Consider the following 25070-nt stretch of genomic DNA (forward strand, 5'->3'; position numbering starts at 1 on the left):
ACATATACAACTTCCAGATGGATTTTATTTGCTTGTAAGGTACCGTTATAGGAGTAATAAAAAAAAAGACAAAATTTGTTCGATATGGAAATCTTGATAATTAGGCATTTGCGATCTAAAGCCCGCTTCTCTGCAACTATGTCGGAACTATATCGACTGCCTAAAAGGTAACTCTAAAAAGGACTCTTTTTCACTATTTTTTATATGGTCCTAACTATTATCACAAAAGCATTCAGTAGCCGCTTACACGATGTATCGGTAGGTGATATCTCTGATTTAGGATTATTTCCTGTTGTTTGTGATGGATTCAAATTCTCGTCGACTGTTTGTTGACGTCGTCGTTTGTTGACTGTGCACATCTGTAGTGCAGTCTCGAGTGGTATTTTAGCAGCACGTGGATTTCTTTAAGATTCCATAGTGAATCTATTTATATTTGTGATGTGTGTGAATGTCCTGTTTATCCACTGCCGGGGTCTATTGCCAACCCCAAATCATTAACTAACTTTGAGGATCAACCGGCTAATGTTAAATTAATCTAACTATAATAATGTAATCTTTCTTTAAATAAAGGCTTTAAATAAAAATCTCAAAATTAAATATTATCTTTTTTAAAATTTCTCGGAGCAACATGATATTCTAAGTCATTTAATCAATCTCGATGTGATGCTGACTTTGTTGAGTTTATTAGCCCAGCATCACCCGATTAATTGGCTCTACCAGTTACATTAACGTGCCACTTTGTCTTTTTTTTGAACTCGAGGCTCCCAGAATTCGTATTTTTGTTGCCCCCGCGCGCCGAAACTTAAATATGCTATATGGGGTGAAGCACCCTGATTTTTTATTTTTTTTAAAGTATTAGAGAGTTTAAGGGCTAAATTGTTTGAGCGCAGATGATGTTCCACATCTAAGATATTCGCTTATCACTGTGAAACCCACACCTACTAGAAACCCGTAACTTAGGCGATTATCTGGAACTATTACTTCGGCTAGTGACAGCAATCAATGGGTTTACCCGGAAGGAGGGAAATCCGGGCTCCACTCCGTCCAATTCTCCAAAAGTGCATATGAGGCAGGGATCTACGTCAGTCTCTTTAACCTTAACTATGTACTTTTGGACGAGTCAGCACCTACATATCATAATAAGACCGAGCCCTTTATGAGACATCCGCGCCCGGATAAATGATGATATATCGAATGAATAATGAAGGATCGAGTCAATTTTTCTGGGTCTAATCGGCTTGCCACTTTTGTATCGGACTGCTGTAGAAAAAATCAAGCTCAACAGTTGAATCGCTTTGATGCATGTCTGTATTTTTCGCCGAAAAATTCGTCCGTATAACGAACAGTAGAGGAAACACGTAAACGATAAAGAAAAACAATTAAGATGTTAGCCGCTTCGAAAAATTTTTAGTACACGAAAAAACAATTGCTTCCTAATAAATCGAACATAACGAAGTCAAATTTAGGAGTAGAAAGACACAAATGAGGAGAAGCAATGTAGTTTTAAATTCAGTTGCGATAATACTTCGCACACTGTTTCGCTCAGCTGCAACTTCATTTTATAAAGCGCATCGATTCAATACGGCTGTATTGTACGTGCTTATTTGAAGCGAAATTACTGTTACCTAACTAACCAATGTTGCTTCCATTAAACGCATGCAAAGTAGGAAATTTTAGGCTGTTTTTGAGAAATGGCGCGCAATCGTAAATCAGTTCTAAATAATGGTTTTTCATGTATTAGAATATAAATACATTGACGAAATCTAATTTTTTTCTATCATAAAATGCTCATTGTAATTCTTACAAGCTAATGCAGCTCCCCGTACGTTGTTTTTCAGCAGAGTATGTGTGAGATGCATATTCATAGATGCCTAATGCATTTTTGCAAGAGAAGCTTAGATATTCGGAAGCGGCATTTTCTCAACTTCGTTCATCGACTGCAGAAATAGGTGATCGCCAAAACATTGGTAAAGCTAGTTTATAAAAATCACTCTTCGCTTCGTACCACATACGTTCATTGCCATGAATTTATCTCTATTACGTATCTGTGAATATTCTTCACTTTCAAGATTTATTTCATCAGCAAATTGGAAAAAAAATTGCGGATTTTAACAACAGTCACTTCGTCAATTCATGTAGCCCGGGCAAAATCACATTTTCTGTAAAAAAAAATATGCTTTATAATTTTGCAGTGCTTCGGTGGTGTTCAAGTTGCACTGTCAAAGCATTTAAAAATATCCCTTTAGCAAATAACGCTTTCACCTCTATCCCTTTCCCTTGGAAGAGTTCGCTCATCCAAACAAACTACAACGCTATCTTAATTTGTATATCTGTTTGCTGATCAAGTTCCATTTTTCCAGCTTTGTCACCCTATCATCATTTGCTCAACTTCTAGACTTTGTTGCTGCGACTGTTCCCGCTCCCTCCTGATTTGCTCTCTTTTCTGCAGAGCTTTAAGGCGTTTAACTGCGATCTGGGCCCGGAGATCGTCGCTAACCATTATAGTCTGAAACAGGCATAGTGTAAAGTTATCGCTACAATCTCTTAGTTTATCACACGTTATTTATCTCCAAGCTCGTGACACATTATAAATGAATGCGATGTATCGCGATTAGCAAATCTAATCATGCGTTTATTTTCAAACCTTCCTCTTACGTTTAAAGATAGTTAGACTGATTACTTTCAAGTTTTTGGTATATTTGTTTGGACAGCGCTAGAAACCGTGTAAATTTTCGAGGACAACATCTTTAGAGAACTTAATATCGTTGCCGTACGAAGTTAAAGTCTTTTAGGTTTTACACTGTAGTGTGCAGGTATAAATCTGTAGGTATAAACCAAAGGCAGCAAAATACCGCAACAAACTGCTCCATAGTACTAGTGTATTTGCTGTATTTTACAGACTGCTTATCAGAAATGCATAAAATTTACAAAGGACAGATATATCAGGAAAAGGGACACTTCTTCAAAGACGCTCATTACTTCGCCACCCGTGTTAGAGGTATGCACCTTCCGTTCCTTTCTTCGTCCAGGATTGCAAAGCGGCAAATGATATTATTGCAAGGAAAGCAAAATACAAAATTCTCGGCTCTTTTGCTCTCCAAATCACAGCATTCCATCGTTGAAAACGTACAATGTAGTTCTAAAAGCAAGGTAACCGAGAAGATAGCCCACAACATTGCTAGAAGCATGGAAGCAGGGAAGATGGATATGCGAATCCCGACAAACAATAGATATAGGAATGAAAAGATACTTATCCAAAGCTCATCAATGACAACAGCATGATAGGAGTCAAACAGTCAAACCAGACAGCTTAGCCGGACTCTTAAAGCCGAGCGTTCCAGCAACCGGGTCACCTTAAAGGACGAAGTCACCGTTAAAAATAAAAAAGGCCACACCAAGCCGAACAGTTTGACTACGGTCGCCCGCCCCAACGGTCGAGGACTTCGTGAAACAAATTGTGGTAATTAATGCCTACAAGATTGGTTAGCAAGAGACATTTTGAATCCTCCTGAAGACGATTATGCAGTTCGTAGCGAATTCGGACCTTGAGGAGAGGCTAAGAATTACACAGTGGAACTGTGAGGAGGCTCCTTTCCCTGGAAGCTTGGATAGTACTCACATCCTCGTGCTAACGGAGACTTGAGTAATAAGCCCCTTCAAGTTGCCGCCTTTCTACTCTGTACACTGCCCGGCAATTATGAGTAACGGATTAGCCGCCTTAATAGAAGCATCCCTTTTTACGCAATCATAGGATAGGCGACCTCATGCCGTGCCCAGTGGAGCACAACATTATGTAGCCAGCGACTAAGTATTAAAGCAGCCTATGTTTGGCCGGTTAATTCAGAATTAATGCACCTACTAATAGAGAAACTTGTTAATAGACTAGAAGCATTGTTCTGTCATTCAACTTCTCACTTGGTAATTGATGGCGATCTCGACGCTTATTCCTACCGCCCGAATTTGAGCTGCACTACGGCCCTTCAGAACACACTCACGGGCTATAGTCGTTGAGTAGTTAATCCCACCTTGGCGCAGATTCTTCCAAGATATACAGGAAGTTTGGTTATCGGTATGTTTGCTGTGAACGTAACCAGGGATAAGGTAAAGCTTCTGAAGCTCACACATCAATGGCAATGGACCTCATTGTCCAAATTGGAAGTGCTGGTATTGTCAGATGCCAAACTCCTTGACAAGCTCCTGAAACGAAGTTCTGCCTATACCTGATGTAATGAATGCCGAAATTTATTCACAGTATCTGATTACATTTCTCTAGTCTACAGTACAGCTCCTCCCTCCCCCCGGAAGCGCAGGCCGTGGTTCAACTATACGTGCACTTTGGGGGCCCAGGTGGTTTTCAGACTTATGGTCAGGGCTCAGCCTGGGTTCTACCTTTAACCCTCCGTTTTCGACACGATCCGTCAAAAAACGTATGAGTCACAGAAGCAACAATACTTTGAACGCCTGGAGACCTGTTTGATCAGCGATGCAAACCATACGACCATACAAGTGGCTAAAACGCCACGGCAGGTCCGCAGCTTGCATGGTTAAATTCCAGACCTTAGTGACTCATTTCTTAGAGACTTTTGCGTTAAGCGATACAATACAGAGCGCGGTGCCCTTTTTTTACCGCATCGTGGAAAGAGGGGTGTCAATACAACGCGATATCTTTCAATGCGGAATTTAATGCAATGTCTTGGGAACCTATGCATCAAGAAAGCCGCCAATCCAGATAGAGTCTGGAACGAGCATTCCAAATATGCCAACGTTCTTGCACTCTGCTAGACTATTTAATTGATGTTTATATACTCGTACGTTTCGAGCCTGCTGGAAAGATGTTTTTGCCTTCAATAATCATGAAGGCAAGGGGGACCCAAGCACGGCGTCATCATGGCGGGTAACAGCGAAAAAAAGCATTTACTATAAGCTGCTCCTCGGCTTGCTAACTAAGAGGCTGGACGGCTATTTAGAAAGCGTACATACCATTCTAACGGAGCAGCACGAGTTCCGTAGAAAAGCTCCACGAAAACGACGTATGTAATCCTGATGGCTAACGCCAAAAGAGCATTACGTATGGCGTGCAACCTGCAATATGCAATATTCGTCGACTTCAAGGCATCCTTACACTCGGCGCCCAGCCAGAAGGTTATACCCACAGTGCTCGAGATAGGGTCCTTGTGAATGTGCTTAATCTTCTCGTTATGGCTCTACAAGAGAACAGAATAATCATTGACGACAAAATGGCCAAACTTCAGCCCTTCAAATAGTCGACTAGCCTGGCTCAGGAGAACAACGTGAGCCCACCCTATCCTTTTTCTTGCTGAAAAGTCTCCCTGATCAAAGAAGAGATCTGAGTAATCAGTTCGAGTTATTTTGTATAGAGGCGACTCACTGAGGTATGGGTTGAACAGGTGAGAACAGGATGAGGCAGGAAGCTCTAGCCCGGCTTCATACGGCAAGCACTGATTTAGTGTTGATCGTAGATTTGTTCAGAACACTGGACTCCTTGTATTTTGCCATGTCGCCTCTTACCTGGATAAACCCGTTTCCGTACTTAGGGTTGTTTTTCTCCACGAACGGCAAAAGTTTCACTACGCACGTCACCAAAAGATGCAGGAAGGCGTTGTTGGCCGCATGAATGTTCAAATTACCTCATCACTTATCCCTCACAACTATTTTACCTCGTTCGGCCTTGATGTAGCTTTGATCGCAACGTGTGGGATACGGGTCATTTGCGAAGCTCTTACAATAAGGAACACTGAATATCTTAATTCCGTCCTTTTTTCTTAAAAGAGCTCTGGGATTATATACAGTGAACCAAAACAGCTTTGCGTACCTCCTAGTCCACTGCTGTCCAAGGACCCAGGTTATTGCCTAGGGTCCCCAGTAATGGAAGTTTTCGGAAAGGAACAGGAAGTAAAAATTTGTGAAAATTGATGGGGATTACTCTCTTTCGGTGCGATGAAAAAACGAATGGAAGGCAATGAGCCAGCTAAGCAGACATATCATCACTAAACTCGCCGCGCATGAATTCTGTAGTATACACTGCGTGTAGGCGTTCCAGATACGCGGGAAATTGTAATAGATACTATGTCGCTTGTTGTTCTCTGCAACCATTTTTAGGGAGCCTGTCTAATCAATAAAATTAATGGTATCAACTCAGCAAAACTGGAAAAACGCAGATGGTGTAAAGTGTTTTAAAGAATTCTATATAGTCACTCTGATGTCGAAATATGAATATATGAAGTTTTTGACTACTACCAACAAAGATGAAATAGATGAAATGATGTGTAATTTGATTTATACTAAACATTTGACGAAGAAACGGTATGTACACTTACCGACTCGGAATTATCTGACGAAATTTTATATGAAAAGGTAGGATCACAATTCTCAAGATTTGGATTAGTGGTTTCCGAGGCCACAAGCTGTTCGAAGAGATCGCGACCATCCTCCAGTATGGTTGCATTATCGACGCCGTTTTTATCTGCAGGACGATGATTATCATCATCAGGAGCATGTTTACCCTCTGTACCCAGGATATCATCTTCGTCCTCGATAACAGGCTAAAGGTGCAAGACCAACACGTATCGCCATAAATGTAAAGCCCACGATATGTCGGAGATAGATTCAATGTATTTCCATATCTACTACTTTAATGAAAGATTATGTAGCATGAAAAAACTGAGCTTGGGAAGACTGGCTTACTTGGTTAAAATCATAAATCTGTCCCGTGCGCATTTTGCGGAGGTAGACCTTGACAGGCATCTTGGTGCCAAGTCTCTCACATCTTTCAAAGATGTCCTTCATCTGCATACGCGGAAACATACGATGGCCCCACAGCTGAAGATGATGTAAGATACAGCGCAGGTCTTCTTTCTCATGACCTTTTCCTACAAGCCAGAATAAACCATTAAGATGAAAATAATTTGTTTTATCTGAACGGTACAAATGTTACTTCCCTAGTCTCTAGGTCCTGACTGTAGGCTCTTAAGGTTATGGTTATTATCCCTCGCTAGGTCACATTTCTTGATCTGATGTCTCAAAAGCTCATATATATATATATATATATAGCATAGAGTTTACTATGTATGGTGAAAACGATAAGTTTGGAAAAAATACTCTGAAAAATCGGCAACGCTTGACGTGCCGCGATGGTCTTCTATTCCTCTAGGGCTACTGGGACGCCAATAATGCAGACCTTTCAATCGAATATGTGGATGCATATTTCGAAGTTGTCCAAGTCCGCGCTCCCCTGTCAGTCTCGTAACATCCAGTTTCGGTTGAGGATTTTTTACAACGCGTTTTGTAGCAACCATTCGTCCACTGGCTTCTTTGACAGCTCTCCTGTCTATAAACAAAACTTTTTCCTTTTATATAGGATGTAAAGTTCAACAAAGACGTACTTGAACAGTTTTTAAAGAAAGAAGACAAACGCATACAAGTTGTGTCTGTATTTGACTTCATAATAGTAATCTAACAATCAAAACAAAGCTGTAACTATGTTTTTTTTTTATATTAGGTCATCCTTTGATAGGGGGCACCTGTTACTCACACATATTATACCACAGGTGTGATTAAATAACGAAACAATAAATATCAGTCTATTAAAAATACTCGAAGCTTTATAGGCTCCTACCATCGCCATCATCGTTGTTCTCCTGATTGCCTTCATCTTGTTGATTCTCGTCTGGCCCATCGTTTCCGTCCTCCTCTGAAGTCATTCTTTCTGAGGAATTATCATGATCGTCGTCATTGTCGCCCCTTTGCCTTTGCTCTTGACTATGCGGCTCTGAAGTTACGTTTTTTTATTAACACGCAATAAAAATAATCATAGTAATAAGTATGAATAAGTGAAAGAAAATGTATTTCGGTTCTAAGAGAATTAGTTGTAACTGTAAAACAGTGATCCATGTAATGAAATAACTTTAGCAAATCTTGTCTTATTTCGGACTTCTATCTTCTATCTTCTAGATGTCAAACGTAATGATAATGTTATATGGACCAAGATGAACCATGTCTACGCTCACTATTATTTTGTTGAAGAAAAGGTACTTAAATTCTTTAGACGTATATTTTCAATAACTTTGAAGTAAAAAGTGTGGCTTTTAAAAGTAAGCAATCACCCACGTTATTAGCGATATGTAACTTATTTAGGTATGTAACTTAGCATATGCACCTCAATTCTAATTTAGCACTTCATTTTGCATTCACGGACATCTAATTGGATACACAAGTATCTTCGTCGTATAGCAACGTATTGCTACGATTCAGATCCGCCGTAGAAGTCAATAATATTCTTATCGGTGTATGCAGTGTAACTTGAATCCTCTACCCCAGCACCATTTTGGTTGGGTCGCAGGAACTTTTGGGACGACTGCAGTTCGAAGTACGGCTTTGGTTTTTAAACATCGATACTTTAGCAGGAGACCAACGTATGGTCCGTAAGACTCTAAAAAAGGTTTCACAACACTAAGATACATTTAGCCTTTCTCTTAATAATTTTAAATGCGAACTGTTTGTAACAAATGGCTCGGATGATGAGTGCGCCCAGGTAGAACTTTTAGGTTTATAGGCTACTCCTAGACTTAGCATGCTACGCCGCGATGAGCTGGAGTTTTTAAAAATACCTCTAGAAAGAAGTCCACTTAGCCAGACCTTATGGCCAAAGGCAACAAGTTTTTTGCATATGTATGCAGTTCCACGACACTCACCTTGCTCTCTCTTGTGTAGTTCTTTAAATGTCCCTCAACTCGACCCCTCTCTAACACTATCCGCTAGTTGCCAATCTTCGTAAGTGGAGCCGTTTTGACCTTTACGAGCAGTCAGCCATTAATCTAGGTAGCTTTTAGCTGTTCTGCAGTAAACCTTTAACGGTGAGATAGTTCTCAGGACCGTCGTAAGCATCTACAGGAACCACAGGTAATCACTAGCGGCAGATATGCAAATCTCTCCCGAAATAGTGAGGAGGTGCATCCAAGACACTCCGTTCTAAGTAATGTTATTTACTATGGCTAGTAATCGCTGAACATGCCAACCAGACGCCATTGGGGCCTGTTTCTAAGCAACGGGCTGACACGATATCGGCCGAGGTGACACCAACGCCTGGGTCGAAGTGTCGATTGTTGTCTTTGTATGCCACTGTCTCGTGAATCTATTACGCCGCCAATAGGACAGCGAAAAGGAAGCTACGCATATTAACGCGCGACTTTCTGACACGTATATCATGCAGCAGATTGCAATCAAAACGTGAAGTCAATTACCCGATTATCATTAAATAAGTTAAGCATAATAAAGGTCCAAAAATATCTCTGATTGAAGAAAAATGGGCAAAAGGTTCCTGTTACAAGGAAGGTCGTTATGAAGTTCCACGGCAAACGTGACGTCAATAACTAGACACCTTATAGCACCATGAGATGAATCACATACGTATAATTAACAATGATTTATCACTAATAAACTTAAATTTGAGAAATTAAAAGTAAATGGGCAAACATTTCCGGGACCAGTGCAAAATACATGAGAATTAAACGCGTGCTTAAAGTGGACCACAAAAACAAAATAAAACATTTCTGCCTCTGCTGCTTAAGATCGAACCAGAAGGTGTCGTTCTGCACGCATTCGATTTTGATATAGACATCACGGAGTGTAACATCCGTTTAGAGACTTATAGATCGTTACTAGCATCAGTTCGTATAGGAGGTGATTTGTGTACGAGAGATAGAACTGTAAAATTCTTACAAGTGTAACTTTGTAAACCCAATTAATTTACTCATCGTGACGAAATATTATAGACATGCCAGAAAATGTACCTGCGTCAGTTATGCTAAACTAGGACAAATCTTATGTAGCCATGTTAACAATACGTGAACAAAGGCGGCCATGACATAAGCCTGGACAATTATTAGGCGTTGTACACAGATGAAATGCTTGTATTTCGAAGAAGAAGATATATTTTACCTTTTAGAATGCACTGCATATGAGCAGCATGATAATTTGAACATGGAACAGAGTAACATATGAACGGAAGCACATGGCTAGGTAACAAACGACTCCAGATAGTCCTAACCAAAAGTGTGCTTATGAACTATCGGCTCAGGATGGAGGAAGTACTTTCATTGGAATACTTCGCAAGAGCTGCCCGTACAAAGAAATTAATAAGCAATGAAGAATGATCTATAAAATACTATACAATGCGAAATAAACTCTAATTATAGTTTTGTAACAACGAGATAATTGTATCGCCAAAGTTACCAACCGTTGCATCTGTACTGTCTGTTGAAATCATCATCGCCATCGTTGTTGTTGGCATGATCTTGTTCATCGTTGAATATGCAATTTTCGCGACTCAAATGGCTCGTCTCGTCTTCAGACGCTCCAGTGTCCAGCGACTGGCGACAATTCATTAAGGAGGATATTTAATTAAGGAATCCAGTTTGAAGAGATATAGTAACCAGTAACTCTATAAAATTAACAACAGAACATGTCAATATGTTTTACTGTAACTTGAATAAAATCTGTTCAATTGGCCTCTACATAAATAATAAAAAGCTAGTAATAACAAAAATGTAGACCGTTCCAACCTTTAGCTCCAGTCTTGTAACACGTTAAGGCTCGAAGCAACAGAAGGTCGCAAAGGCTTGTATATTGAAATATCGCGTAAATAAAATACGATGGTATACTTGCTGAATGTGCGTAGAAATCAGATCGATGCGCCCATAAAACGAATTGCCAGAGACGTTAATGGCTTTAAGCACAACAAAAAACATTGGCATCAGAGGCGTAACCATGCAAGCATAAAGTAAACACATACCTCATTTCTATTCGTGGTGAGAACTCCACTTTCTGCTTTTTCAGATTCCGAATCGTCATCATCTGAGTCGAGCCGGGCTCTCCGTTTCTTTAGTTTTTTCGAACCTCTGAAACCTAGTAGAAATATAATAATAAAGATACATAATTATACTAGTAAATGAATAAATGGCCATAATCAACCGAAAAATTTTGAACACTAATAGTTCTTATTAGAATAGTAGTGAACATGCAACATCTATAATGAGCCATTTATCTAACCGGGCAGAACTTTTAAACCCAAAAGTACATTTTCACCAGGTAGTTGTCTAATATTTTGTCTACATCGACTTGTTCTTACATATAAGGCCATGTATAAGGTGCATGTATCAGCTTCAATTTTAAACTCAAGTTGTACGTACCAGTTGTACCACTATCGTTGCTTTTATAACTTCTGTCACTTTCACTTTCCAGTACTGACTGCGGTGAGCTTCTTACGGCCACTCCATGGCCGCTCTGTGGACCAATATCATTATCCTCCTCTTCGGAATCAGAAATGATGCGAAACTTGCGTGCACTCATAGCTCTTTGCCGAAGAAAACTAGATGGGTAACACATAAATTACTTGATACGCCTCATACGAAATATTCTGTCTCTTAAATAGTTCAGATGTTTACATCGTACAATCGTAGTTAGTTAATAAAAATGTCTTTTTTTTTTAAATCTGTTATCCTTTTCTAAACCCTTATTTTAATAGTATCTTTGTTTCCACAGACACAACGTCTTGGTACGAGGCTTCGTGTTCGCGATTTCAGATCCGCTTGCCCCAAAAGTGCAAAGCATTTATCGTCATGTATGTCATGTGGAATGGGAGCACCGAAACCGCAGAATGTCGGGGTGCCCGAAACAGCTCTAGATATTACAATGCCAATGAAGAAGCTTTTTTATTCTCTTTCTTCATTCAACGTTCTGGAAATAATTTACCTCTTCCTTCCTAACATTATGCTGCCTATCACATATTGAAGCATCAGTTTTCCGTACATGAGATTTACAGATTCCGTACATGTACAGAGTACATGAGATTTTTTTAAGAAAATCATGGATATACTAGCTTTAGTTCATATTGATTATAGTTATTACTTTTAACCATGAACAAAAATACGTACGATACCTATTCTAACGCATCGAAAAAACTTGCAGATAATATGTTATACATTTAAAAGCTGATCTGCGGCTAGTGATTGGTAAAATAATAATAATAATAATAAATAGAATAGCTATAAAACGAGTGCAAGTATTTCTATACCTATTGTTTCGGTCCATTGCATCCCATTTGGTACTAAGATTTACTTCCATTTTCTTAAAATACACAGGTGTTTGTTAACTAACCTGAATTGAATTGAGATATTTCTCTAGGAAATGTCGTAAGTAAGTACTGTCGCAAAAGAAATACAAATTGGCCAACTTATTTCGATTAAACACTTTCACCCACGAAAGCACGCGATAATTAATACAATGCATAAATTAACAGTGAAACTTCAAAAAAAACTTAAATCAATACAGTACCCAACCAATGCTCACAATTACACTTTAAACAAAAAAACCTGCTTCGAACTTCTAAGTTTAAGCAGCTAGGACAAACATCGCAGTGAAGCGCCAAAAGCGCGCTGCGGCGAATGAGCGCATATCTAGCGGAGAAAGCATAACAGGACTACGATTGCCTCCAGCTCGATGTTAAATGAACGTATTGTTTTCATCTTTTCGAAAAAATACAGTAGTAAGTATCGAATTAGGATCGAAATAGAGTCATCCGTGTCTAATATTCTAATTAGCGTTAAAACTATATGTTCAATGACGGTCGTACTGGCTAGTTTAACAAAATTTGCCATTGCCATTGTAATCTTGCTGTATTTTACACTGTGCGCTTAGGTCCTACTTAACAACGGTTTTTTCGTTTACTTGTTAAACCTATATTCAGTAAGGATTACCATGTTGATATTACAAGGCTCATGTAACCTTAATAAAAATAATGTTTTTTGTAATACATTTTTTTTTTAGGAAAGGCAATGCCGAATACTTGGAACCGGCTTTAATTACGCAACGCACATCAATGCGGTCTTGTTTTTACAAGCTATCTATCAAACATCTTAATATGCATATACTTTATTGATAAAGTACACTATTGATAACTGTGCAACTTCTACACGTCTCTGCACTAGAAGGCAAGCTTCGTACAGATTTCTTTTCCGGCGACGAGAGAAACCGTTGCGACGTATTTTTTATATAATAATTAACTTTTTCTACTAAAAAAATCAATACCAGGTTTTTGAAAAATTTGGCGCATGCATTAAAGGGATCAGATTTGACAAAGAGATGAAAAATTAATACGCACATAATTCAAGTTCTTTTATTAATGGCCTACTTTATATAGTGATTTCTAAAATTGTTCTTAGATTATTTCATTACGTTACGATAATGGCGTAATGTTCGATTGTTAAACATTGGCGACATCTGGTGGCGTGGGTTCGAATGAAAATGTCAACATACTTCGTGTCGTGGTGGAAGTCAGCCGTCTGATGGGACGCGTGACAGAAATATCGGACGAAAGACGAAGGACACTTAGGTCAGTCAAACATAATGATCAATATCATCGCCATGATTTTTACACGATTATTTTCATGTATTAAAAAATGATTGTTTCAGCATTATAGATATTAATAGAGCAATATAAATGAGATCGTTAATTTTTCCGTAATTATCGCCACTTATCAACGCATTTTACGGGAAGCAAAATCACTTGTACATGCTGGTAATGTCATTGTCGACCGTTTTGCTGAAGGCCAGGTTGCTTAAATTTAGCCTCAAAAAGCCGTTTGTCCAAATGCCCTATTTAACAAAAAAATATTGTTGGTCACCTCCTTAATGTTTCCTGGGATAAATCTGTCATTTTTATGAAGCGTAGCTTGTGCCAATGAATTTCGTCTACACTCTTGCCGCGCCCCCAGGGTTCGCTATCGCATATGGTTATGCCCAACCTTAGCCCACCAGCTGCCCTAAATTGGTTCTCAATAAGTACTGTTTCGTCGAAGTCAGGTATAAATATACTAACCTAATACAGAATAATATTTTTTAGAGACCTATATAATATAGAAAAATATTATTTCAAAGATATTTAATCTAAATTAAGGTTAAGACGGTTAGAATTTGCTATACTCCTTGGCGTTTTACCTTACTGATGTGTCAAAAGAACATTTTCATGCGACTTAGATTAGTAACGTAGTTCGCATCGGAAACTTCCCATTTCTGGCCATATAGCAATCACATAGCTATGAATACACAAAAAAATCTGCGTTTTATGCGAAGTGTGGTATTATCTTCCTACCTGCAAAATCTTTACTATTGCATTCGCGAACAGCTTTCCGCAATCAAATTCTTGTAAAAAAAAGAACCGATTCATTTACTGTGTTATTATTATTATTATTATTTATGCTCCGTGAGAGACCTATAGTACAATATGTGCCAATTCACTACTTAAAGCCTCTGTTCGCTCGATCCCAGTATAGATCTATATCGTTGAATATGTTGAATACCATTTATTTTTTCATAGGTCATATCTATATTTTTTTATGTAACATAAAAGCATGCCGTGCTGAAATCCATATACATCAATACACGATAGCGTATTTTGTAAATATATTAAGTGGCAAATATTCCGGCCATAATCACATTTACAAGGCTTAAACTATTACTTGAAGCTACTCAGCTACTTAGGTTTGTACACAAAATCTTTGTTTATTGATTTTAGTCTACCCGTCCTAAGGCCAAAATTGTGTTTGCTCGATAAGCTTGTCGTCGTTTTGATTGATGCATGTTACTTTCTGTTGAAGCCCCTATTAAATATTAGATAATCATATTTCTTTATGCTGAACAACGCATCATTCGCGTGGTTTATCTTGTCGCAGTTTTGTATACTAACCGTTGCTGTGACGCCTATCAATTGGCCACCGACTTCGTAGCTGCGCGGCGTCACCCCAATCCTCCAATGGTCCCGGCTCTCCTGCATTGCAAAACATGGGCGTAGAAGTCCCGCCGTCCTCCTCTACAGTCTCTACAGTCTGAATCTAGAGATTTCATACAATATAAGGCTGTCTTTTCTCGCATCGAGCTTAGCGACCACACCTCCCTTTCCGTCGCTTACTTCACCGCCTGGGGCCACCTTTTCTTCTTTGTCCTGATTAATTAAGTTCCGATAGATAAATCTTTGCAAATTGCTTCATGTGTAGAATTCACCTGGTATCCATTGTAAAGCGTTGAGAAGATTTTAACTCACAAACGAGTTCATGTCACAGTTAATTATCCAAAAAGTAGCCACCTTTTGAGTGGAAGTTATGATTGCGATTATTGTAATTCGAAAAAGGGCCTTTAGCACTTATTTTCTTCCATGTAGTTTATTACCGCTCTTTACATGTTCTTTATCGATGTCTCAACTTGGATTTTGTTGGAGTGTGATTAACAGTGTAGAACCTGTAGAGCAAAGCCCTTATCCAAATTCGTTTCAATATTACATTTTCTCTTTTTTGAGAACTCTGGTAAAATATAAATAACAAACTTAATATTACAGCATCAAGTACTGGTGGAACTTTTCGACTACAAAAATAACAGCAAATCTTTTTTTCAATTTGCGACTGGCTCCGTTCTATGCAACAGAAGTGTTTGAACTTCATGGAAAGTTGCTTTCCCTTGACCACTGGGGAAAATATGTATTACTACAGTTCGCTTGCCGTGTCTGCTTAGGATTATTTCGAAAGAAGTTGAATCCGTACGGGATTGCTAGCGCCTATCTAGCAAGCACCTAGCCTACCTTTATTTAACCGTTGTGCGTCTTAAAATGCTTCGTTACGTAACACGAAATTTTTCACTCAGTTCAAATTCGCATAAAAATAATTTCTTCATAAAATTGATTGCAGCATATAATGCAATATTAGTTCATGCAAGAGTGGTCACTTACCGCAAAATCTACTCACTTTCATTTTGCTCGTTTTGAAATATATCGGAAATTGATGTTGTTGTAGTCTGTATTGTAACGAACAGTCCGTTTTCCTGTGCTCTGGGGTATGTTTCCTCTTTTCCTTATGAACATATACGCTATGTTCCTTAAGGGAACAATAGAATCCTGTACATCAAATGTCTGGTTTTATACGAGGTTTTGTAATGTGTTTTTAAGTTTCGTTATATTATGACCCGATTATTTTTGCTTGTTTTCGTTATCTGAATCACGTGCTTAATCTAAATTGGTCTTGATGTTAATTAAATTAATCGTATTTCAAGCGGAAGTCTTCTAATTACCTGACAGCGATTTAAAGGATGATGTCATGTTCAAGATAACATAACTACAGACCTATACTAGACATTTTGTCAACGACTATTGTATTATTCTCCACTCCTCTCCCTTGTTAACCAAGCCAAATGTTCCGGGAACAACAGGACTGCAAATAACGATATTTGCGAATAAACAGACCGGTTCTGCGAAGCTTTGTGGCAATATTTCTTTGATATTATAATAATATTGCAGTGTTCGGGAATTGTTTGTAATGACTTCGCATCATCTTCTGGAGCAGACAACACAACAAGCGTTTGCGATTTGTATTTCCGTGTGGTTTTTAAGTTATTCCTCGGCAATCGTTATAGATGTCTGTAATTTACTTTTAACTATGTTAACTTGATTTTCAGTCGAGGTTGTACTAACCTTACAGAAGGGTATCACATTTACAGAACAGAAAATGCACATTTTTGATAAAATCTACATAAAACTCATAAAAACATTGGAAAAAAACAAGCATTCCTTTATTAGACAAAACGAGGTGAGCCATATATGCGTATAGTCCTACATAGAGTCGATGCTTAGTGTTGCAAGTTATAGCAAAAGTAAGGATTAAGCGCAAAACGGTCCTATACTGACAAGACCGTAGCTTGACGCTCCTAGTGCCACAAAAATCAATAGCATAATGTACGATGGATTCACGAATTCTGAAAAATCATTTGGCACATAACAACATTCTATTAAGCCAGAAACTATTTACCGAATTGAATTACCATCATTAGCTTCAATCTTTTATTAGGTTCGTTCGATTTCAATAATGCAGTAACCGTTCATATAACGAATGTAGCTTTTATTTTTTCCGACTCGAGAGAAGCAACAACAGTTAAATCAACCGTTGAAGTTCTTGGCCGTGGCTCCGTGATAAACCCTACGTAAGCAAAACATAGTTTTGCCACTGTGAACACTTAACTTATGTATCTAAACTATAAACTGAAGCCATTTAACCTATGCAACTTTTGGGAGAATCCTGTTTTAATCTTTCAAAGATGCCTATTGTTTCCTTAAAAATCAAGCTGTTGTACTAACTGTAATACCAAAGTGGTATGATGTGAAAACGAGTGCAATAAAGATTTCTCTTGGCAAGACGGTGGCGCAGGCTGGACAAATATTTGCAACAAAGCGTGCTTGTAAGATATTGTGTACCGCTCCTAAGAGCCATATTTCATATTTTTTTGCATCACATAAACACGCATCGCAAAGACACATCACATAGCACATGAAGACATCGTACGGAAGAGAAAATGTGAGAAAATGCGTACGCCCTAATAAATTTCAAAAAAACCTATGGTCATAGCTTTGTATGTAATAGCAACGACGCGGATGAAAAAGGCAGGAATTAGCAAAACGACCGTGTTCGTTTACATGGTACCTGATATTCAAACAGTAACGACGTGTTATTATTGTATGAATATCAAACTACATGTCATTTCTATAAACTAACTAAAAATTCTACTTTTCGAATATTCTGTTTCACCTTTACACATCGGGACTTATCGGGACAATTGGCATATAATTGCGCATGCTGCTGTGGCTTAGGTAAAATTTATCCGCATATATTATATCCATCTTTTATCCGCATTTTCTTAGTTGTTAGTAATACAATTACTGTGTTTTAGTACATGGCATGGTCAGCGTAATCTACTAGTTTTATTGTTGTTACCATCGTCACGAGCATCGTCAATATATAGATATATATATATATATATATTGGAAAATCATGCTCGGTCAACGAAAAACGACCTGGTCGACAACAAATAGCCGGGCCAGAGAATACGACGAGAGTTTAGAAGGAACTCTCGTCGTTTCACATGTGATTCACGTTTAACATGTGAGCATTTATCTAGCGTGCTAATGCCGAAGAAACAACAAGAACAACATAAGGCAAGAGAAAAGCTGCTCAGGCATGTCGAAGCGAGTAAAGATAGTTTAAGATAGGTAGTTTTATTATTTAATCCTACTTATGTTTTCATCATTATTAGCGGGAATAAATTAAATGGTAAAAATTATCTCTTCAGTGTGTTTCTTTTCTCGAGTGTGCGATATGCGGGCGATATTAACCGGGCGATACAAGTGTTTTACGTAACTTTTTAATAAATATAAATGAATCCAGATTGCTTCTAAACGATGCGGCCTCCGTGTATTGTGTGTTTGTATAAAAAGTACTTGAACCTCAAGATTTAAGTATTAACAGCAGACTGATCAAAAATCTAAACGGGAAAAAAGAAAGAAAACGTTCGTCGTACCTCATAACTGTTTTCCGACTTCCTTTACCGATACCCAGTTTCAACACATCTGTTGTGTAGCATATAAATAAACGCATAAATTTACAACGTATATATGTTTTAAATAGGATCGTGTAAAATTTATTTTTAAGCTAAAACTTTTCAAGTTCTTAATGAATATTGACTAATTGTGTTTCGTAAAGCTAATCTCGAACTATGTGGAACTAAGTTAACTTAGATCGCCTTCTTCTGTTTCTGAATTATTTTGAGACCTTACCGTTCTGCCCGTAAAATTTAAAAGCATAGGAACAGAGTTATCAAAATTTCGCTTATCGAAAGGTAAAAAGTGAACATGAAAAATAAGTTTCTTCATACAGAGTGACGAAATACCGAATGAAGTTAGCACATGAAATTTCGGAAACTTGCCTCAAAATTCTATTGTTGAGTCATACAATGTAAACTATTATACACTTTTCTGGAAGCCCTTACTCTGCATTCAGCAATGATATACTTGTCGTTACGAAAGGTTTCTTTAGAGGGCGAGGAAGTTCAGTTCATGTTCCGCAAGAACTTCTAAATCATCGTAAACACTTTTCTACGGATACAATTTGCACGATGATTAAAAACTCAGAAATATCAAAATGAGGAGGCTACTTTGTCTCGCAAGTTCTATGCAATTATTATATGAAGAAATTGTTGGCTGTTACGCAGATAACAGCAAAGACTGCAGAGTCCCTCAGTATCATTTCTGTGAAACATACACCGGGGACGTGTGACTAGCAACAAAGACATACTGACTGAGAAAAAATATGCAAAAGGATCACGGTCTTAGATCGTTTTAGGGTGTCGAGGGTCCGACAAAGCTCTCCTCGGCAAACTGACCTAGTTGTATACATCGCTGCCCCTTAGCTGTATCGGAGGAACGACTAGGATGAGACAACGTCAGGCTGACCGCTAACAAAGAACGGTCAAGATAGCTATTTGCCGACCACGGAGACATCAGCAAACCCATCTGAGAAAAAGCGACCTTAATGTACCAATGCAAAAAGCAAGGGGAATGTTTGGTCGAAAATCGTCGAACTTTTGGTCGAAAAGTTAGATGTATGCTACCACTCAAGACAGGGCAAAGAAATACCCAACGAATGCAAGAAGTGACTGCAATATCTAATCACATTGTCAGCGGCATTGTGTTCCATATATTCGTGTTCGAGTTGGAAGGGCGTGGAAACAAACGACTAACCAAAAAGAAAGGAGAGATTGATTGAACAGATCAGCGAACATCGCGAAAGGGTCACCCTAGCTAAATCAAGCCCAAGCCTCATTTTTTTATTGTGCAATTTTACAAAGATAGAAAAAACAAATCTTTTTTTTAGAAGCCATCCTTAGTGTACTATGACAGATACAATTGAGAAAGAAGGCGGTTTCTATAACATGTCATGTATTAGACAAACATGAATTACTTATGCAATTATTTGTCTTGCCGTGCTTGTCTCTCGTCCTCCACGTAACATCATGCACGCAAACATATTATCATTATGTAGTCCATGCAATTATAATCGATGTATAATTCATTCGCCCTCTCCTTTTTAAATATTTTACGTCATCTTTTTTATCAAAGTTTTATGCCAGAGGACGTTCAAATCGGTTGCAATTCATATTACGCTGTAGCGCATTTTTTTCAAAAAGGTATTTTGGAATTTTTCAACGTCATCAATGTATTTCTTTAGGCAAGATCGCCAAACCTTGCAACAATAGGTAAATGTCAGCAACATAAAACTTTTGTAAGCCGTAAGATAAAAATTAAGATGATTAATTTTAATCCGATGGAGAAGCGTATTACAGAAGGTAAGATACAATGCAATACGCTCGAGAATATGTAGATAATGCCTCTCGTCTTCTACATATCATTACATGTTATATATCATATTATATATCAATTTTGTCGTGACAAATATTCTACTTCCTACTGCATTCACATAACCTTTAAGAGATTTCCAGGGTAAAACGTACCCTATGCGTTTTTTTTTATAATATTGCATCTTTAGGATCTAAAACAAATAGAACAGACGCTGCGCAGAATTTATAGAGAACGCCGAAGAATAAGCTATGATGCTATCAAGAGAATTAATAGCCTTTACAGAAAATATGTTAGCTGTCATTAAGTGAATCAATGTTTAAAACCGAAGCTTAAGGTAATCTCTTTCTTTTGCTATCGAAGACCTAGTAACAAGTATATATCTAGTCCTCTTCATTGTTTTTCATTCATTACATATCTGTTGTTTTATGAACCTGAATTATATGCTGTATCCATCTTTTCTAAACAGACCGATTTTGATTATGCCGACATTGGTACCGAGAAAGTTAAAAATACGGACTAATTTATGCATACAGGTGGACCCCAAGCGCGTTGAACGTAATGGTCATTTACGTCAATTTTTCATCCGTTTTGAAGACAAGACCGATGTCATTGACCGTAAAAGTCGGGAGGATGAAACTAACGGCAAAAAAAGAGTATGGAGAAAATAGTGCCACGCGCCATGAGAAATTCGAGACTCTTAAGGCCTCCAAATAATAGGTTTAACATCTAGATGTTTGGTAGATTCACCGGTAATAGGCCTAGCTATCCAGTCAACAACATAGCCTATTAAAATTGGCACTATCGTTATTTGCAGAGTGCAAATTGAGCATAAGAAAAATACGAATATGTCTCGGAACTTCCCTAGTTACCCTACCTATCTTGCCTGTTAACACCGGAACGGAATAAAAGTTAATCTACCAGATTCAACTGATTAGACATTGTCGTTAAGGCCGTAATCGGTTTCTTGCCAAACCTAATGTAAACAACATCAGTCTGCACATCTTACTGCGCCAAGAGGCTACTTTTTTACAGCTCATCTGGAGTCTCAAAAATTCAGAAAGAGATAATTATTAGAAGGAAAGATCTCCCATAGTAGTGCGGTAGATTAAAAACAAGCTGTAGAACAGATGTGGCAAGAAACACTGAGCTAATAACTAGTATCAAAAAAGAAAGAACGTTTCTCCTGATCTTCTCCATCGAACAGAAAGTTTGAAAACGGTAAAAGAACAGACTGTCAATAGGCCGAAATCACTATATAAAGCCGTAGGTCGGTAAAAAAGACAAACAAGCGCATCTGTGCGAGAACGGAGACGCTTAATGAATTGATCTGAAAACTACAGCGTGCCTTCGTCCGGCAAATGTCCGTGTTGCCCGGTCCTGGTCTTGTTTCTTAAACCGTATCTAAACAATAGCAGATATTTGAACGAAATGTTATATAATGTTATATAAAAGTGATATAGTAATTTAACGTAATCATAATTCACCGCAATTACGGCTTTACTTCGAGGCCTGGGCCGCTTGCAGGTTCGTTGCTTCTTTTGCAGATGTACCAACGCCTTTTTGATACCACAAGTGAACGAGTTGACTCTGCCATGTCGGGACCTCTTGCATTACCGCTTAATCACGCTCGATGCATGGCAATCGAAAAGGTTTAATCTGAGTTGTAAGGTGGCGTATGTTCTTATTCTAGAAAATGCTCATATTTTAAGCAGCCAACTCTGCTCTAACAAGCTGAAATGGGCCGATGCACCATCTTCCCGCAAAACGTAAGGTCCTTCTTTAGACACTTCAGCTATAAACAATCGCCTAACAGTTTGTAGCGCAAACAAATTTCTTTACTCAGACATTTGCCTTTTTGGAAGAACCATGGGCATATGATATTTTTTTGACTAAACGCCCTGTTCAGAGCAAGAGTATCGGCCGGAGAATCGCTTTTACAAAAAATAGCCACATCATACAAATCGTGAGCGGGCCAGCGGCTGTTTCTGCGGTTGGTTTTTGCATCGATGATAAACATTTCGGAAAAAAGACGACTTGCTACCCCATTCCAAATAAATTTGAGGAACAAACAACGTCTACCGAATTTTTTAAGGTCTCAGCATCTGTTTGATGTTTATGCCCTGTGGCGTATACCCCTAATGTTTTGTTAAGCAATTTGTAACATTGTAACCTTACTTACATTAAATTTTGTCGCTGATGGCCTGATACAAAAAACGACTGTCCGGAAAGCACTTTTTGACAGCGTTAATTACCTGTACTATTTTTCCTCTGTTATAAAAGTAGCCTCGTACTGTCCTTAGAAGCTGTTTCTGTTCCTATTGCAGCCACTTATTTGCAATGCCGTAAACTGTCGACTGATGATGATCCGAGCACTTTACAACCTCAGCGCGGATTCGTTAAAAAGTAACATAATATATCATTTAGAAGAAAAAAGAAAAACGACGTAACGTTTTCCGACATAATTATATGCTATGACAAATTACCCGGCAATATTTGTTCTAAATTTGATGGATCATCCTATATGTTTTAACAGCTAAAAAAATTAATCAAAATATGAAATGCTTTATAGTTCGCCAAATAAAAGTTTTGGACGCTCCAAATGGGGTAAAGAGAACTAAAGTATCGGATATTTAGCAAACTCTGTACATAATAATGTATGTGCATTAATAGGTATGTCTTTACGCTTAAAGCAGCAGGCATTTTGCGTATTTTCGCTCCTTCTCATTCTTCGCTTCTTTCTAAGTAATTCTATAATGAGTTTTCTGATCATGTAACTATACAAATATCTGCAAATTTATCCTTACGCACAAGTGTGACCGACGATAATTGAGGGACTCTTTTCGCTTACAAAACGATTAGTATCAGCTTGTTTACGTGCGTCGCAAAATTTTTCATTAAGAAAAGGTATACACAAATGAAGACATTAGTATAAGCTTCACTGATGTGTCCGCATCGTAACGACGCCATTGCAGAACGCTTATCGTTTTGTTCCGTTTTTGAAAGTCGAAATGGTCTATGCGTTTGTGAACTGCCGCATGATTATACTGAGATACTCGGTTTCCTTGGAACATCAATTTTGAGAATCCGGCCTATGCGTCTTTCGTTTTTGCCTTCAGACCTCTCCGCCTGTAGTTTACTTTTGTAGTTAACTCAGTTAGCCAAATTTCGCCTTAGAGTCTCTTTCCGATTCTGATTCCTGCTCAAGTTCCATTTCAATGCTGTCACAAATATTTCCTCAGAATGCTGAATGGAGGCACTGAATCTCTTCCTACTGTTTTTGCCCCGTCGCTTTGCCGAGCTTGTCGTTAATGCTATCGATTTGGAATGGGTTGAGTTTTTCTTCAAAAGGATCCTTGGCGGGCCTACTACTTTACCACTGAAAAGGTCAACAGGTTTTATTCTAACTTCTTGGGAAATATGTTGTGCCTTTTTTGACAATTTTGTTGGATGATTTGTTTCCCTCAAACCTGTTAGTATCATTGCTGATTGACTCGGGGCATCTTTTACGTTGCCTGCTCATTTCTTGCCCGCATTTATACTGTATATCCTTATTCTCCGTGGAATCCAACTTTTCATTGCTCAGTATTTATAAATCTACTAATATTTTTTCATGAATTCTGTATCATCATATCTTCTAACTATTGATCTCATATAGTTAGAACCCTAATACTTCTTGTCACATATAAACCATCACTTGTCCATCACATCACTAACCTTCACAGAGTATTACACTATTCAATACTTCTAAATTACATAGATTCCTTTATCTATACATATGAGCAATGTAAATGTTAAAGCCTCGCCAGTTTATGCTTTCGTTATGTACTGATATACGTGCTATAGCCACCACTGATCACAAATTCTCCAGTGTACCTCATAGGCCGACAAGAAATAGTCGACGCAAAGAAACAGCTGTCCGAATTATTTGCCGACTCCGCGCAATCAGCGTTGCATGCGTATTCTTGAGAATAGGCATAGGTAACTTAAAACAATTAGCGTAAATTATATTCACGCACACTCACATTTTGCAACTGCAACGACAGTTCAACCATTCGCTCCATATCCTACGTAACAATAGTACTGACACAGGATACGATTTCATATGCCGCAGTTAACATTATTATTACAACACATCAGACAAATAACAATCTTGTACGTTAAACCTGTAAAAAAACCTAAGGACAATGAGTTAGTGACCATTAGCAATACTTTGCTTATACGATTTTAGTCAACAAACTTACATGTTCAGTCTTCAATATAATATTATATAACAACAAAGTCGTGTTGTGCTACATTAGATTTTGTAATTTTACAGTTGGCAGGTCAATCGGCGGACTTTCGGGTTACACGAACGTCCACCGCGCACATTTTTCGTGGCTATGTTTGTCTTTACACGTCTGTTGGATAAGTACATTCTGCGCACCAACTACTCACTACTGCTTCTATTGTGGTAAGTTTACCATTTAGAGAGAAAGATGGCGCTCGCGTAACATCGTCTGCTCTCTAGACCTTGGATGGACATCAAATGAATAGTCTATCCCCAAGAAAGGCCGTGCGGGTTTCGGGGAGAACGTTGAACAGGCAACCGACGAGCCAACTTAAGAAGCAACTGTACCACCGCTGCTGCTTTTGCTGCTACTGCCGCCGTAGCCGTCGCCGTTCCTGCCCTCGTCGTTGTCGTCTGCTACTAAACTCATGTTGCTGCGGCCGCGGCTGCTGTTACTGTTGTCTTCCACTGGCGGATGGTAGTATATCGGCTCGGCTCGGCCTGTGTACGCTGCTGTGTGCTGTTGCGTTAACTGCAGCAGCGGCGGCGGCAGCGGCA

The 25070-nt window shown here is 38.5% G+C and overlaps 1 protein-coding gene and 1 long non-coding RNA gene across 10 annotated transcripts; one reads left to right on the plus strand and one right to left on the minus strand.

The window, feature by feature from the left end:
- On the minus strand, positions 1-24826 carry LOC111273683 (uncharacterized). Of its 8 annotated transcripts, XM_022855543.2 has the most exons (11): positions 24487-24826; positions 14762-14842; positions 11208-11386; positions 10811-10923; positions 10256-10388; positions 7637-7789; positions 7199-7348; positions 6706-6890; positions 6339-6563; positions 4981-5204; positions 2369-2506 (listed from the first exon to the last, which is right to left on the minus strand). In XM_022855543.2, coding segments are annotated over exons 3-11 (1344 nt in total). In that variant the 5' UTR covers positions 11368-11386; positions 14762-14842; positions 24487-24826; the 3' UTR covers positions 2369-2505. The 8 variants fall into 8 exon arrangements, with proteins under 8 accessions (XP_022711282.1, XP_022711284.1, XP_022711278.1 ...); XM_022855544.2 differs by lacking the exon at positions 14762-14842; XM_022855545.2 differs by lacking the exons at positions 14762-14842; positions 24487-24826 and adding an exon at positions 12367-12451.
- Positions 12452-20897, plus strand: LOC147753811 (uncharacterized). 2 transcript variants are annotated; one of them, XR_015316040.1, is made up of 3 exons: positions 12452-12562; positions 12844-13408; positions 20779-20897. It is a non-coding gene; the product is annotated as an uncharacterized LOC147753811 (long non-coding RNA). The 2 variants fall into 2 exon arrangements; XR_015316039.1 differs by lacking the exon at positions 20779-20897 and having other exon boundaries at positions 12844-16319.
- Positions 24827-25070: the final 244 nt, after the last annotated feature.

The sequence above is a fragment of the Varroa jacobsoni genome, unplaced genomic scaffold (assembly GCF_002532875.2).
Source record: "Varroa jacobsoni isolate VJ856 unplaced genomic scaffold, vjacob_1.0 scaffold_215, whole genome shotgun sequence".
Lineage (NCBI taxonomy): Eukaryota > Metazoa > Arthropoda > Arachnida > Mesostigmata > Varroidae > Varroa > Varroa jacobsoni.

Coding starts and splice junctions, on each gene's coding strand:
- LOC111273683 (XM_022855541.2), bottom strand. CDS start 12,141: ATGGAAGTAAATCTTAGTACCAAATGGGATGCAATGGACCGAAACAAT. Junction 10,924..11,207: donor CAACGATAGTGGTACAACTG/GTACGTACAACT, acceptor TATTTCTACTAG/GTTTCAGAGGTTCGAAAAAA. Junction 5,205..6,338: donor CGTCAGATAATTCCGAGTCG/GTAAGTGTACAT, acceptor GTTCTCTTGTAG/AGCCATAACGAGAAGATTAA.